Here is a 14986-nt window from a genome sequence, read left to right on the forward strand (position 1 = left end):
TTCCGAGTTCCTTTTGAAATAAATGGAAACTAACTGGCATCCAACTTGATACCAGTGTAACTCAGAGACAACACATGCAAATTTAAAATTGTTACAATTACTGATAAAATGGATTGCCTCCGTAAGCTTAGTAGAGCCTATGTGGAGGTATGGAAAGGACACAGCTAAGCAATGCTACCGTTGCTGTGCTCAGTGTACTTGAACTTTGGGACAGAACACAAAGGTCACAAAACCGTGTCCTGCTCAGTATGTGTAGTGGTTTGAATAGGTTTGGCCCCCATAAACTCATGTGTTTGAATGCTTGGCCCACAGGGAGTGACACTATAAAGAGGTGTGGTCTTGTTAGGAGTAGGTGTGGCCTTGTTGGAGGAAATGTGTCACTGTGGGGGTGGGCTTTGAGGAGTCCTAGTGCTCAAGGTCTGCCCAAGCTGGAGCCTCCTCTGTGGAGACGCCTGTGGATGTGAGTCTGTTGCTGCTGTCTTTGTATCAAGATGCAGAACTCTTGGCTCCTCCAGCACCATATCTGCCTGGATGCTGCCATGCTTCCTTGCCATGATAATGGACCTATACTGTAAGCCAGCCCCAGTTAAATGTTGTCCTTGAAAAGTGTTGCCTTGGTCGTGTTGCCTCTTCCCAGCAATGAAACCCTAACTAAGACAGAATGAGTAGCTATGGATGGAATATACCAGAGTGACCAGCAGCACAACCTCCTCATGGCTCAGCGAGCTCCGAAGTCCTTTTAAAGAAGCACAAGAGTCCATCCGAATAAAAGTCCAACAGGGAAGAGCATATGAGAGAGAAGAAAGGTACTTACTGTGTATCAATATTTCTTAGATGTGTAACTATAGAGAGAAATACATCATTGCCAAAAAAGCTGTACAAATGTAACTTTTGAAAACTAGTGATGGCTTTAACTTAATTGTCATACGTGAATCTTTCCCTGCAATCGACTATTGCCAACAAAATTGCAGTTCCAAAAATGATTGGAAATTGGTTATCAAAGCGAAAATAATAATAAATCTGGCTTTTAAAATACATCATATGCCTGACAACTGAAAGTAAAACATTCGTTTAGATTTTGAACTGTTGTCTACATCAAGAAATTCACTTGTCACACTGCAAATCTAATACTGGAACCAAATGTGATCTTGTTTTATAGACACAATGTCAGTGTTGGCATGTAACAGAGAAGACGGCAGACGTTGCAGTAGTATAGGATGGTAATTCTTAAACATCTCATATGCTGAAAGGGTTTAAGAAGTTATTTTATATGGCTTTGAGATGAGCTAAACTACCTATTTATAGAAATATTAAGCTAATATTACCAAACCCTACACTCTGCCTAAGTATTATACTGTCTGCACTTGTAACAAGGGTTTGATAATCTAAAAATGGCATTGTAATTCCTGAGAAACAAATGTACATGCACAAGAGACACTGGATGTGTGGTTCACTGGTATAGCATTTTTCTAGCATGAACAGGATCCTGAATATAATCCCCAGCACCACAGAATGTAAAACAAAGTAAAATACTTAACAAAAATGCAAATAAATATGACTATCCCTCTACATTATTTGTTTTAATAAACATATATCGAATTACTCTTCTTCATAAGACACACAGGTCTGTGTAATCTCAGAGGTTTGAGGTTCTCCTTTTAAGGTTTTTGGCAGTTGTTACTTGGGGACGAGATGGGAAAGTGTTCCTCCTCCAGCCTGTGCTAAAAGGATGCTCCTGCCTTGCCCCAGTGAGTAATGTGTATACAGCTTCACTTAAGAATGAAAAATCCTGAGAAGAACCATACTGATTTCTCTGTAGTCCTGTTTTATTCTGAGTTTGGATTTTTGTGCTTAAGAAAAAACAATAGAGAACGTAAAGCAAACAAACAAGTAGTCAAAGATGGTACAGGAGGGGCCAACGCTGTCAACTACAAACTGCAGGTTTATTTTTAAAACTACATCTGAAGGCATTTTTGCAAAGGACTGAAAGCATGCATTGGAAGGGATTTCCCTTGGAAATGCCAGTTTGCTAAGCAGTTATCTGTATTTAGAACCCTGCATCGGAGTTAACTCAATCTGAATTAGGATCCAATTGCTCTGCTCCTGTGATTACAGAGGGTGGGATCAATACTACTCTCAAAGCAGACAAAGGGAATATTGAAGGTTTTTACTTCCTGGACTGTATTCTCAGAGACTGACATCCTGTGACTCTATCTATTCCTAAGATGACAGTGCACCCCAGTGAAGACTAAATATACAAAATCCACTAACCAAACAAAACTTAACCTCAAGTTTGATCTCCTCCACAAAGAAGGAGGAGCCACTTACTAAAAACTTTGATAAAAAGATAAAAGCTTTCATGAGAGTTGAGGTTGAAATTAGGCATTCTCTATTCTTTTAAGTTACTTAATACTGTATAATACTTCCCTGGTTTGAACGATGTTTTTGCTAACAAAACATAAATGGTTTCCAGACCAAGGTGAATGAACCTCTTTGAACATCAAAACTCCGGAATTCTCTTCCACCTTCCTGATAAAATTCATACCACAAAAAAATGTCCTACACATACCAGTCTAAGCTAACCTTATTCTCCCTTATAGAGACAGGGATTGTCACTATTTATCTAGTTTATAAGTGGGGAGCTTAGCAAGATCAGAAAAGGCTATGAATGTGCATTAGTCACACAGGGTTCAAAGAGTTTCTTGACCATAATTAGTTTCCAATAAAGATTTTGGGTTAAGTAGTATTTTATAAAAATCCCTAAGACATTTACCAAACCCATATTTTATCTGACAGAGAAATAAAAACTCTCACCAGTATACTATTTGCTCAGTATGGTGGATATTGTTTCATTTTTCTCATATTAAAAGGCCTACAGGAATTACAGTTAAGCCTCATATGACTGAAGGAAATGTCACATCTCTGCAGAATGACAAACTACCCATTCTGGGGTTTTTCTCTGATGGTGACATCCAGAGCCATTTTGATGCAAGTAAATTCATTTTGTCCACATTTTGCATGAGTTGGCTTGTGTTTTCTGCACTTTCCATCCTGAAGAGTTTGTCTACATACATGACACTAGCTTTAGGTGCTAGAATCTTGGAATAGCACAAAAAACCGAGTCAAACGCTGCTGTATATATCCTGCTGTGAAGACCTTAGTGTTTTGTTTTTTGTTTTTTTGTTTTGTTTTGTTTTTGTTTTTGAAATAAACAATTATACTTGTGGAGCTCTTTCCAGAATTTATATAGAAAAATGAGCAAAAAAAGCTGCTTCAGCTAAGTGTTAACCTTCTGTCATAAACAAGGTTCACAAGCTTCTGGCAGACACATAAGGAATTGGCAGTAGAATTTACCACTTCCCACCCCAGAAGGAAACAACTTTTCTGTTTACTCTATGTAGCTATAGCATCTAATGACCCTCTGAAATGCATGAATTTTAAATATATTGAATTACATTGTCTTAGTTTCTTCTGTTACTCTGATGAAGTACCTTGACCAAAGCAACTTAAGGGGAAAAGTGTCTGTTATGCTCACAGATAGGATTAGAACCTACTATTTCACAGAATTCAAGGCAATAAGAACTTGAAGCCACTGGTCACAGTACATGCACAGAGTAACGCATTACTGCATGCTTGTATGTATTTCTCATTCTCCTTTCTGTAGTTATACAACCCAAGATCCAAAACACAAAGTATGGTGCTGCCCAGAGTATATAGGTCCTTCTACATCAAGTATTGTGATTAAGATGACTTATCAGTCATTCTCAGAGGCCCTCCTCCTAGGTGATCTTAGACTGTGTCACACATGAATATTACTGATATGTACATGCATTTATCTGTGGGATCAACACAAACACAAAGGTTCTTAACTGACACCAAACTAGAGACTGGCTTTCCTCACAATTGTGTAAGAACATATATTCATCTGACACCACAGGACACTTAACAGCAACCAAATTGTTCTATAAAACACAAGTAATAAAAGGTGGAACTCATCTCATTACCCCAGGTTGACATTCAGGCACACACTAAAGCCAGACAAAATAACTTTACTATTTAAGATAACAACTTACATAATAAAATCAAGTTTGGTTTCCTATTGTCCTTTCCTTAAATTTGCTAAATTTCTACCTTAACACAGAAAAAGACAAAGGGAAGGGAGAGAGAAAAGCAAAGACAGAGGAAGGCAGAGGGAAGAGATAAACTCACTTGACTTAAGAGTTTTCTGCTAAATGTTGCTGGATACATTTAATAAAGGTCTGAACAGTAGCCACTAATTTAGTGTTTACTGAACCCAGTGTTCTCCATGACAAATTTACCACACAACATATTGTTGTTTCTTTCAATAACTATCCCAAACATGTATTATTAGGGTATTTCAAAATAGAAATTGGGGCTAAGGAATTTAAAGCAATTTGCTCAAACCACAAACCTGAGAAATTGTGAAACCCAGTTCTGACTACCTCCAAAGCTTAGCTACACCACCCTCCCTCACAACAGCTATATATTTTCCTCTGTGCCAAATTAACTGTTCATGTCACTAATGTAACCCTCAGTGGTGAAATTATAATACATCACAGTTAAGATCTGGCCTGCTGAAAGTCTGCTAGTTTAAAAGGCTTGGTTTCTAGGGGCCACAGATTAGAAAGTGGGGCCTACTAAGGGTCTTTAGGTTATCATTGTGTGTCTTTGGGAGGATAGTGAAGCCTTGCAACTTTCCTTTCTTTCTTTCATTTGTCAGCTAGACAGGAAAGGGCTCTGTATTCCTGTCACAATCTTCTGCCTTTGTAGAAACCAAAGCGATTCAGCCAATCTATCAAGGAATGGAACTTCGGCAGGGGAGCCCAGTATTTATTTCCTCAGATGCTTACTGTAGTGATGGTAGGATTCCAGGGGTGACACCAAACTGTGTGTCATACTCATGGAAGAGCTGAGACTTAACAGCTCTGGTTCTAGTACAGTTTATGAGCCACCACAGTCAAGTATAATGTATAGAAACATTAAATTAGTTTGTTGAGTTTATAGTCATTATCTTGGTTACTTCTTCAGTACTGTTAAAAGACACCATGGCCAAAGTAATTTATAAAAGGAAACCTTTAATTGGGGCTCATGAATCCAGAGGCTAGTAGAATTCATGACCTTCATGGTGGGAAGCATGGCAGCAGTCGGGCGGGCATGACATAGAAGGAATAGCTTAGAGCTTAAATCCTTTACACAAGCACAAGAGAGCGAGAGACACACAGACAGACAGACAGACAGACAGACAGACAGACAAACACTGGGGATGTCATGGAATTTTGAAGCTCACTCCCCCACCCCAGTGGCATCCCTCCTCCAACAAGGCCACATCTCCTAATCTTTCCCAAACAACTCCCTCAATGGGGACCAAGAATTCCAATACATGAGCCCGTGGGGCCCATTCTCATTCAAACCATTTCCATCAGCTAATATAGTCACAGACATGTTTGAGATAATTTTACAGCCCAAACTATATTTTAACTTGCAGAAAGTTGTACAATAAAACTGTGGTCTTTTCCCTACTGTAAGTTTTTCAAAATTCGCCTTCTAGACAAGCTGTCCTTGTTTTAGCCCCTTCTCCTTCCTCCCTCCCTCCGTCCCCACCCTCCTCCTAGTCTTCTTCCTCCTCTCACAGTGACAGGTGATCTCCACAGGCATTCACAGACAACACATAGATGAGTCCTCACTGGAGTCAGATCAACATGTCAACACTGACAAGCTGAACTTCAGGTGCTGCCAGGCCCTCTCGGTCTTGATTTTCTCATCCCTCAGCCTCCCTTCCGTCTTTGTCCATCCTTTCTAGTGGTGACCTTCAGCGCTCATCTGCCTCCACCTTGAGGCCTATGCAACTAGGGATCCTGTGGCCCACAGCCTCAGTCTGTTCTTCAAGTGCCACTTGCCTCAGGGTCCCATCCTGTGCCTTCCACAGCTCACTTGCCGTTCTTAGAACCTCCCTTTATCCTCCAGCCCAAACCTAGAGCCTAGACCACAAGCTACTGCTTTCCATAAGCTTTCCCCTCTACTTCCTTCAGCTAAACCAGCAACTGGTACGCTACCACAGGGGCTCCCAGATTGAGGACCTGCTTTCTTGCCACTGAACCATGTATTCGGGTCCTATATCCTTTGGGCTGAAAGGGACAAAACCAGTAGGCCTATTGCTTGAGGACCACATGCCATACTTTCCCCACAGAAGAGAACAGCAAACATTCTTACATGAGAGCCGACTCTAGAGTTTTTGAGACCACTGAATCCATCACTAAACTCCTTATGGAGAGAGAAAAGGAGGCTCTGAGACCGTCAGGGAGAAAGTTGGGTCCAATCCAACAGCATACAAACAAACAAAACAAAAGCAAACCGCAGAGCTGAGTGGGAGCAATGCTCATTAATTGCTAATTAAGTGCTAATGAGAGGGTCCAGGAGTCACAGAGACCCAGCAAAGGCAGCGGACAAGCAACCAGCACATCACCAAAAATGTATGGTAATAAATAAAAATGCCAAACTGCTAATAAAATGAAAGCAAAAGTTTTGAATATTGGTTTCACGTCACTTCACTTTAGTTCTTAGAGACTTTTTTTTTTTTTTTTTTTGTTTTTTTTTTTTTTTTTTTTTTTTTTTTTTGGTTTTTCAAAACAGGGTTTCTCTGTGTAGCCTTGGCTGTCCTGGAACTCACTCTGTAGACCAGGCTGGCCTCGAACTCAGAAATCCACCTGCCTCTGCCTCCCAAGTGCTGGGATTAAAGGCGTGTGCCACCACCGCCCGGCCTTAGAGACTATTTTTTAAATAATCATTTTTATTAAAAAAAAAAAAAAAGAGCCTAAGACTTTCAATGATGGCCATAACTAAAGCCCAGAAATACAATGGTTAAGTTGAAATTCAAATTATGATTATTCAATAAGACACGTGGAGTCATACAAGTAGCCTTTTCTGCCTTTGTGACAAACTTGGCTTAGTTGTCAAGGGTTTGATTAATGAATAATTTAGAATGCTACTTTGTCTTCTCTAAATCCCCAAATTTTACAGTTATTATTCATTTAAAAGTGCTTGTCTCATGAGGTAATGGTAACTCAGCTGCAATTAGGAAGCTGGCAAAGTGGCCTCTGAACATTTTATCAGCATACAAACCAGGCCATTTAGAGGGAAGAGAACAAGAGGGTACTTTGAATAACTTAGAATATAAACAGGAAACTAGAAGATAAATCTCTGATCTAAATGAACTAGTAAATAGATGTCAAACCATTTGGATAATGCAATTTAAGATAAATAACACAAGAGACACAGGAAGAATTTTAAAATTCAGGATGAATCAATGCTGTTTGCTGTGGGAGTATTTCCTACCTCAGGAGGTACTTTGTGCTGTGTTTCAAAAGTGTGTGTTCAGCAGAACAGGGATGATTGCCAGAGTCCCTCACACAGTTGCAAAGGAGCTGCCTGCAAGCAGGAGAATGCCCAGACCCCATCTCTAGCCCTAGCCTTAAGGAACAGACTGAAACATTGTCCATTTTGAGTGGCTGCCTGGTCAGGGTGGGGGAAGGTGGTCCAAGAAAGAGGGAACGGTGGAGAACAGATACGCACTTCTCTTCTTAGGGGTGTGTCATCTCCCCTGTGAACCACGTTATCTGTGGCACACTTTGTAAATTCCAGTTTTATATAGCCATGATGAGATGCACTCTTTTTAAAAGCTGTGTGTGTCGCTGAACTTCCTATTGGAGAGGCACCTTTCTGACTTCGTATTATTATTAATATTTTCTAGTCTCGTCTTTCCGTGTACATTCACTCTCTTCTACTAAAAGGAACATGTCCACTATCCCCAACCTTTTCCATCTCTAGGGATTATTTTTCCCTGTTAGATGGACTCATGGGAAATGGTAAAATACAGGGCAATGATGTCAGTGGTCAGCAAGGATAGGTATCCTCCCAAGAGGATGCGGAAGGGCCAGCTCCTTTTGGGGACTGCTTTGAACAGGACAGACGGCCCAAAAAGCTCTCAGGAAAGGTATGCCACTGGCTTTCCTAATACAGTTGCACTTTTTCAAACAAGAAATCCTTTGAGGTTGAGATAATGGAGTAAGATGTTGTCTGTCCAGAAGCTACAATGTTACCGGAAGGCCCTGAACTTCAACTTTAGCCCGTGGAACTCGTTTCCGGTCTATGCGTGCCCTCCAAACACATGCGTCTCTCACGGGTATAGATTTTCATGAAAGCCAGCTTGTTTTTGAGCAGGAGGACCCGTGACTACCTCTAATTGTTCCAATCTGTCGTTCACCTGAGGACTAAGTCCACAGCGTGTGAGTGTGTTACCTGGTACTTCTCTGACAAAACCTATCGAAAGTAGCATTCCACTAGCAAGCTAACCCAATGCGCCTTTATTTTCTGTTGACTGACAGTGTCTCAGCTCCCTGTCTTCCTTCTATTCCCTTTGTCTTAAGTACTTAACACCTTCATCTCAGACACTTACCACCTTCCTGCAATTTCTACAGTTTTATTTCTTGTCTTCTTCCTTTTGTGACCAGTCTCTGTGATGTTCAAATTCTGGATTTCATTATTAACCACTTCTGCTGGTGCTTGTTGCCTAGCACACTTTCTTAGAAAACTCTCAGATTCTCACACTCAAACAAGAAACCTATTGTGGCAACATTTTTTGAGCAGTTGAGAGAAAGACTGTTCGGTAAGGACATATGTATACTTAGACATTTGAGTAAACTGTATTGTTTTCTATAACATACATACAACATCGAAATAACAGAGTTGTCTGCATTTTCAAAATCCCATAAAGCACAATGATTGGAATCCACGCTTACTGTATCAATGGTCCTAACTCTGCCTTATTAGCTGTCTAGTCTCAGCACCACTCAACAAACCCAATGGACAACTCTGCAGAACCAATACAACTCAATAGCCACTGAGTTCTCTCTACATCTGAATTGTGTGCCAATCATTATCCTATGTCCTGCTACCTCTTAGCATGAATTGACATTTGTCGATCTCTTTGAATGGGAATTTTGAGTCAGCTGAACAGAGGCTACAATCTGATGCTATGCAATAGTCATCAGACACCCCAATAAATACAGTAATCTCAGGTTTTAAAAGGGTGTCTAAAGATTACTAGAAAATGCTTTGTAAATAAACTATGTTTTAAAATTGGAATTACGGTTGCCTTGTATGGAGGAAATTAAAGCAGTTAAAATTTTCCAATAAGATCCCCAACTTAAAAACATGATTGCCAGTTTATAAAAACACCATTCCCATTTCTCTCATCTGAAGTGAAAACTTGATACTTTCCTGTGCATGCTTTCTCTTGAAAAATACTAAAGATATATTTAAGATAGCAGAGGATGTAATGGTTTTGTTTTTGATTGAAAAAAAAAAATAGGTCCATGGTGTTCTAGAAACATTAGGGATGTTAGTTGGCGAGGAAATGACCTAACAACTAAAGGGACTTAATGCTGTTTATGTGGAACCTTACTTTACAGCTTCCTGTTCAACAACATATTTGGTGGTTTTATTTTGTAAAGGGATCTCATATTATACCCAGGCTAGCCTGAAAGATTCTCATTATGTACCCTAAACTAGCGTGGAACACTCTCATTACATATCCTAGGCTAGCCTGGAACACTCTCATTACATATCCTAGGCTAGCCTGGAACACTCTCATTACATATCCTAAGCTAGTCTGGAAGATTCTCATTATGTATGCTAGGCTATCCTGGAACACTCTCATTACATATCCTAGGCTAGCCTGGAACACTCTCATTACATATCCTAGGCTATCCTGGAACACTCTCATTACATATCCTAGGCTAGTCTGGAATACTCATTATTTATCTATCCTAGGCCAGTCTGGAGCACTCTCATTACATATACTAGGCTAGTCAAGAACACTGTCATTAACATATCCTAGGCTAGCCTGGAGCACTCTTATGATGTACCCTAGGCTAGTCTTAATCATTGGCAACCCTCCTCCTCCCTTAAGCTCCATACCTGGCTTTATTAAATATACTAAACTGAGAATAAATAGAATGTACTACTAAGCACCAAAGTCCTATAACTAGATGGAAATGAATTACTCATAATAGGAATATTTAAAGGGGGATAGCTAAATCAAAGTCCTCAAACTGATATTTGGCAATGATTTCATATGAAAATCGTGGTAAATAAAAGAAGTTCCAATGAATAGACCCCCTAGTTTATTAACTAAGAGGTTCTGTATAACACTGACATACACACGGTGTTAAATTCTATACAGAAACACCAGAAATAGGAATTGGCATTTTCACGTACCTGAGACTAAAGAAGAACAGATCACTTCGACATACCTATTTTGTAAGTTTGAGAATAATGAACATGGGGGTTAAATTTTTCCTAAATTTTAGGCTTCGTGGCTAGTTCTCAGTTGTTGAATGGTTTTTCCTAGATCCTCTGACTTTTAGAAATAAGATAAATGGATTGATTAGAACTACATACTGCTTACAGACAAAAACAATTATGGAATTCCCATCTATTGGGCGATAGGGATGGCGGGGTGGTAGCCTCATCAATTCAGAGTGGCCATCGACACAGAGTCTGAGTGGTTAGTCTTCCCTCATGGAAGGAGGGACCACCATGAATGTAGTCAGACCTTCCCTTGAGACTCCATCCACTTCACCTGGCCCCACAAGCACCATATACTACTGTTTCAGTGAAGGTTGTCTCGGGAGGTCTGGATGCACAGGATCTGGTACAGCATTCGGAAGGCTCACACTGAGGTGGGACTTCTCATCGGCTTGGCTGCTTGAGCGTCACTGGCAATCAATAAGTGCCATCAGCTCATGTTTCTGTAAGCTTGATAAACTCATTGGTTCACTGGCAATCACTTCTTTGGTTTGTCATTGATGATCTATTGGAATGAACAGATTGTTTGCATCCCTGCACCCCCACACCCACCCCCAAACCCACCCCCACCCCCGGGGGGAAAGTCATGTAGCAATTAACTATTAAAATCTCAATAATCCAAAGTATACTTACTGAACAGTTTGGAAGTAGTGCTACTCATACTCCCTGACTTAAAGAAATGTTTTGTCTTCCATAACAGTAGTTAAGTCTAACAATATGAAGTACATTTTCCTTCAAATCTGATCAATTCATCATTTGAGAATGGTTTTTGTTTTATGGGTTTGTTTTGTTTTGTTTTGTTTTGTATAATATATGGCAGCTGGTGCACATTCTTTATTAAAATGTCAAAATTAGTCATTGGAAGAGAAAATCCCAATTAAAAAAAAATATAAAACTCTCTTTTGTTCTACAACCATATATATTCATGAGTTCCAAACCGCTAACATAGAAACGCCAGAGATGACATGTCACTGTCTGAATTAAAAAGTACTTACACTATCGGCTTTTCCAGACGACTTCCCTGTGAACCAACAATCTCCCCCAATGTACAAAACACTTGTCCCAGAAAGTCCTAAAATAGATAAGAGGATTAAAGCCCATAAGTTCCCACACTGTTGTGCAGTAGATACTTCGTGCATCACTTTTGCATTACTTTTCAGTACCGAAATACAGAATTCTCAATTCCAAAGATAAAATAAGCCCAGTATGAACCGACTTAAGCATGCCACGCTCCTCCAAGTTCACACGTTATGTCATTCTTCAATCACAGAACCAGTTTGCTGTTTTGAGCTTCCAAGTTACTACAGTGTCACAAGACCCACAAAACAAGGGCTCTGCCACTGTCTGGATGCTGGTACTGAGAGAGTAGAGGCTGCTCCCAGATAGCATTCACTATCCTAACAGCTCTGCAGGGCAGAGCTTCGTGCACTGAATGGCAGAAGGGAAGCCCTGTGAATGACATACAGACATCAAATATGACGTTTCATTTTTTCCCAGTAACTCTATAAATCTACTTGTTAAGTGTGCAAGGTGTGATGCTGAATTCACTGAAGTTTCAAAAAAAGAATGACTTCTCAAATTAAGAGAAAAAAAAAGAGGCCAACTCAAGCTACAGATAAGAAAATTGATGTTTGAAGTGAGCAACTTGGTTAGAACCACGCTGAAAACCCAGAAGATGAATGCGAGGCTCGTTAGGGTACTATGCCTGGCCACGCTGCTGAGAGTGGGAGCTCTGGACTCAGGTACACAAAAGGTCAACGAGCCACAGAAATAAAATCCCTCATTAAGCAGTGCGGACTGTGGAAGGGGAAGACAGGAAAAACGCATCGGATAGTGTTCTAAGTCCAAACAGGAGGAAAAGCCCCGTTGTAGATCAGGAAGGAAGCCTTGAGAAGCACTTGGGGTCAGACTGAACTGTTCATCCTAGAGGAAAGATCAGACTACAAATGTGCAAAGAAAGGAACTCAACTAAGGAGAAGTGGAGGTGAAGCGCCCAGACCAGGAAGAACTCTCTAGGTTGGACAAGCGAAAGCAAGCAATGTAGGTCAGTGCAGGGACGCGATCAGAGCTGAGGGTCCGGTTCGGACAACACCACTCGCTCTAGTACTTGCTCAGAGCACCGGTTCGTGACAGGAAAAATTTTGCACTCAGGAGTCGCTAATAAGCAAAGTGCTAAAATCCAAGCAAGGTTGCAATGAGTGGTGGGAAACAGATTTGGTGAACTGTGTGCGGCAGGGTCTGGGGCCAGAGGGGAGAGCAGGCCAGAGACCCCAAAATTCACTCTAAATCTAGAACTTGACAACAAATAAAGGGCTGTACTATCTTCAAAATGCAGGTCTTTATTGCTTCTCAGCCTTTTGGCTAAGATCAAGTGTAAAAATGTAGGTCTTCTAAAATTTGTTTTTTAAGTGTGCAAAACAACTTAAATCCTTATTATAAATTATTAATTTTTCAGCTCATATTTAAATGGAAAGTCATTAGCATATCAGGTCAATTTCAACATATATTTGAAATACATCAGAAGTTGAATACAGCTAAAGCTACATAAAGCTGAATGCCTGACCTTCCAAAGTGCTTGGTATTTGGAAAATCAGCTACAGACATAAACTTCATGGAGCACTCTAGCACTATTTACTAGGAATATTTATACCAACAAGGTGCTGCAAACACATGTTACGTGGATTCTGTCGGTGGAGTAGCTAGGATCAGGAAAAGCTATCAGCTGTGGCACAAGGGAACACAACGGAAATAGGGGGTAGTTTCCACACCTGCCAGCAAACAGGGAGGAGAGCATCATTATTGCCTAACAGACAGACAATTCAACTGGTTAAATCAAAAAAATGTGTGGTACTAGTTACCCTGTGAATCTACGAGAAGCCTCCTAGTTTCCTTATCCCGCCCCATGTTCTCAGCATCCCTGGGTTTGTCCTGCATTTCTGAGTGCGTCCGTCCATGCTATATTGAGCTACACCTTCACTATTCAGCACAGGGTATTTACTAAACAGTGACGGTGTGGGAGGCTTCTATTCAGTGTGTGTTTTAGCTGGCTTAACGGCTCACGTCTGCTATGCATTTTTACAGCACACTCATGTGTAAATAACTGGCGCCTTTCCGTGGGTATTTTTAGGTATCTTTGGCTGTAGGTAGAGATGGAAATAAAAACAAGCCACACCATAAACTGTCTCACTGCTTCATAGGCTGGTGCTGTGTGACCCAGTTGTGAAATCATTATAATTAGATCCTGATGATACTTCCAGGAATATATGCGGCCTCTTCTACAACGCTATGCCCCTACAGACCAAATCTAGCATGGGGAGTCTTAGGCAGCTGAGAAATGCTTTAATGTAGAACATAATGGCGACTGGATTCTCCCTCAAATGACCATGAGAAAAGTAAGTATTAAATCCATTACTTTGTAGTTTAAATAGGCTCATAAGATATGAAAACCATTCTCTTCATACCTAGGATTCACTGAAACTTGAAATCTATCCAGCTATTACCCTCAATATGCTGGTGGCAAAAATAAAAGAGAGATTAAAACAAAGAGGAGAGGAGAGAGCAGCAAGGGTGAGATAAGAGTAAGAATAAAAGGCAGTAGGTAGCCAGTGGGTGGGTTCCGGTTATTGCCACTGCAATCCGCATCGACATTTGTTACAACTAAATGACTCAAAGTCCCTGCAACCAGAGTTCTGCTAGTTATACACAAGCACACTGGTTTCTCTCTTCTGTCTTAGGTCCAGACACAGCGTAATATTCTTATTCTTCAGATTTATCATTTTAATTATTTTTAAGTATAAATATTTACTGATATGTTCTGTTGCCTAAATTGTATTTTGTATCATAGCTTCAGACTAGTCAGTACTTTCTACTTTCATTTCACTTCTGCTTTGAGCTTTAGAAATTCTACACATAGGAAAAGAAAGGAAATGATTCTTTTCAACTGTCCTCCAATCTCCACATACATACTATGGTATACACACACACACACACACACACACACACACACACTTACTTGATGGATTACATAGTATCTCAGGTGTGCATACACACATCCACACATGCACATATGCATGTACACACAGACATACACACACACATTAAATACATAAATAAAAATACTTTTAAATGTTAAAGGGAAACTTTGCAGTAAAAGAATTGATTTGAGTTGTTTATGTACAAATAATGATTTCTATATATGGTTTATTTGATTATCACAGTCACAGACACACACGCACACATTGAGTTTACAATATAACATACTACCTTTGGATAGAATCATGAAGGCCTTTGTTGTTTACACTCATACACAAACTGAACCATGTACCCATGTTCCTATACCTCAGTAGTGCGATCTACAAAATGGACATAATAATTCCTACCTCGTGTATTCTTGGGAGGATTATTTAAAAAACAGCTATAGATAATATATGTAAAAAACTTCAAATATAAGTCTGGAACATAATCCCCTAGGCTAAAATGTTATTACATACTCATAATATATTACTTGCTACAAGAACCCAGAACTGGGATATTACTACAACTATCTATAAAAATATCTTCCATTCCAATTCCCCTCTGCAGTCATGGAAGGTCCCTGAAA

At 40.0% G+C, this 14986-nt stretch overlaps 1 protein-coding gene across 1 annotated transcript in view; it reads right to left on the reverse strand.

The window, feature by feature from the left end:
* Positions 1 to 14986, reverse strand: part of Cpne8 (copine 8) — a 168312-nt gene that overhangs the window by 88581 nt on the left and 64745 nt on the right. The window contains 1 exon segment of the mRNA XM_034516519.2: positions 11382 to 11458. Within this exon segment, the coding sequence (XP_034372410.1) occupies positions 11382 to 11458 (77 nt within the window).

The sequence above is a fragment of the Arvicanthis niloticus genome, chromosome 13, assembly GCF_011762505.2.
Source record: "Arvicanthis niloticus isolate mArvNil1 chromosome 13, mArvNil1.pat.X, whole genome shotgun sequence".
NCBI classification, from domain to species: Eukaryota; Metazoa; Chordata; class Mammalia; order Rodentia; family Muridae; genus Arvicanthis; species Arvicanthis niloticus.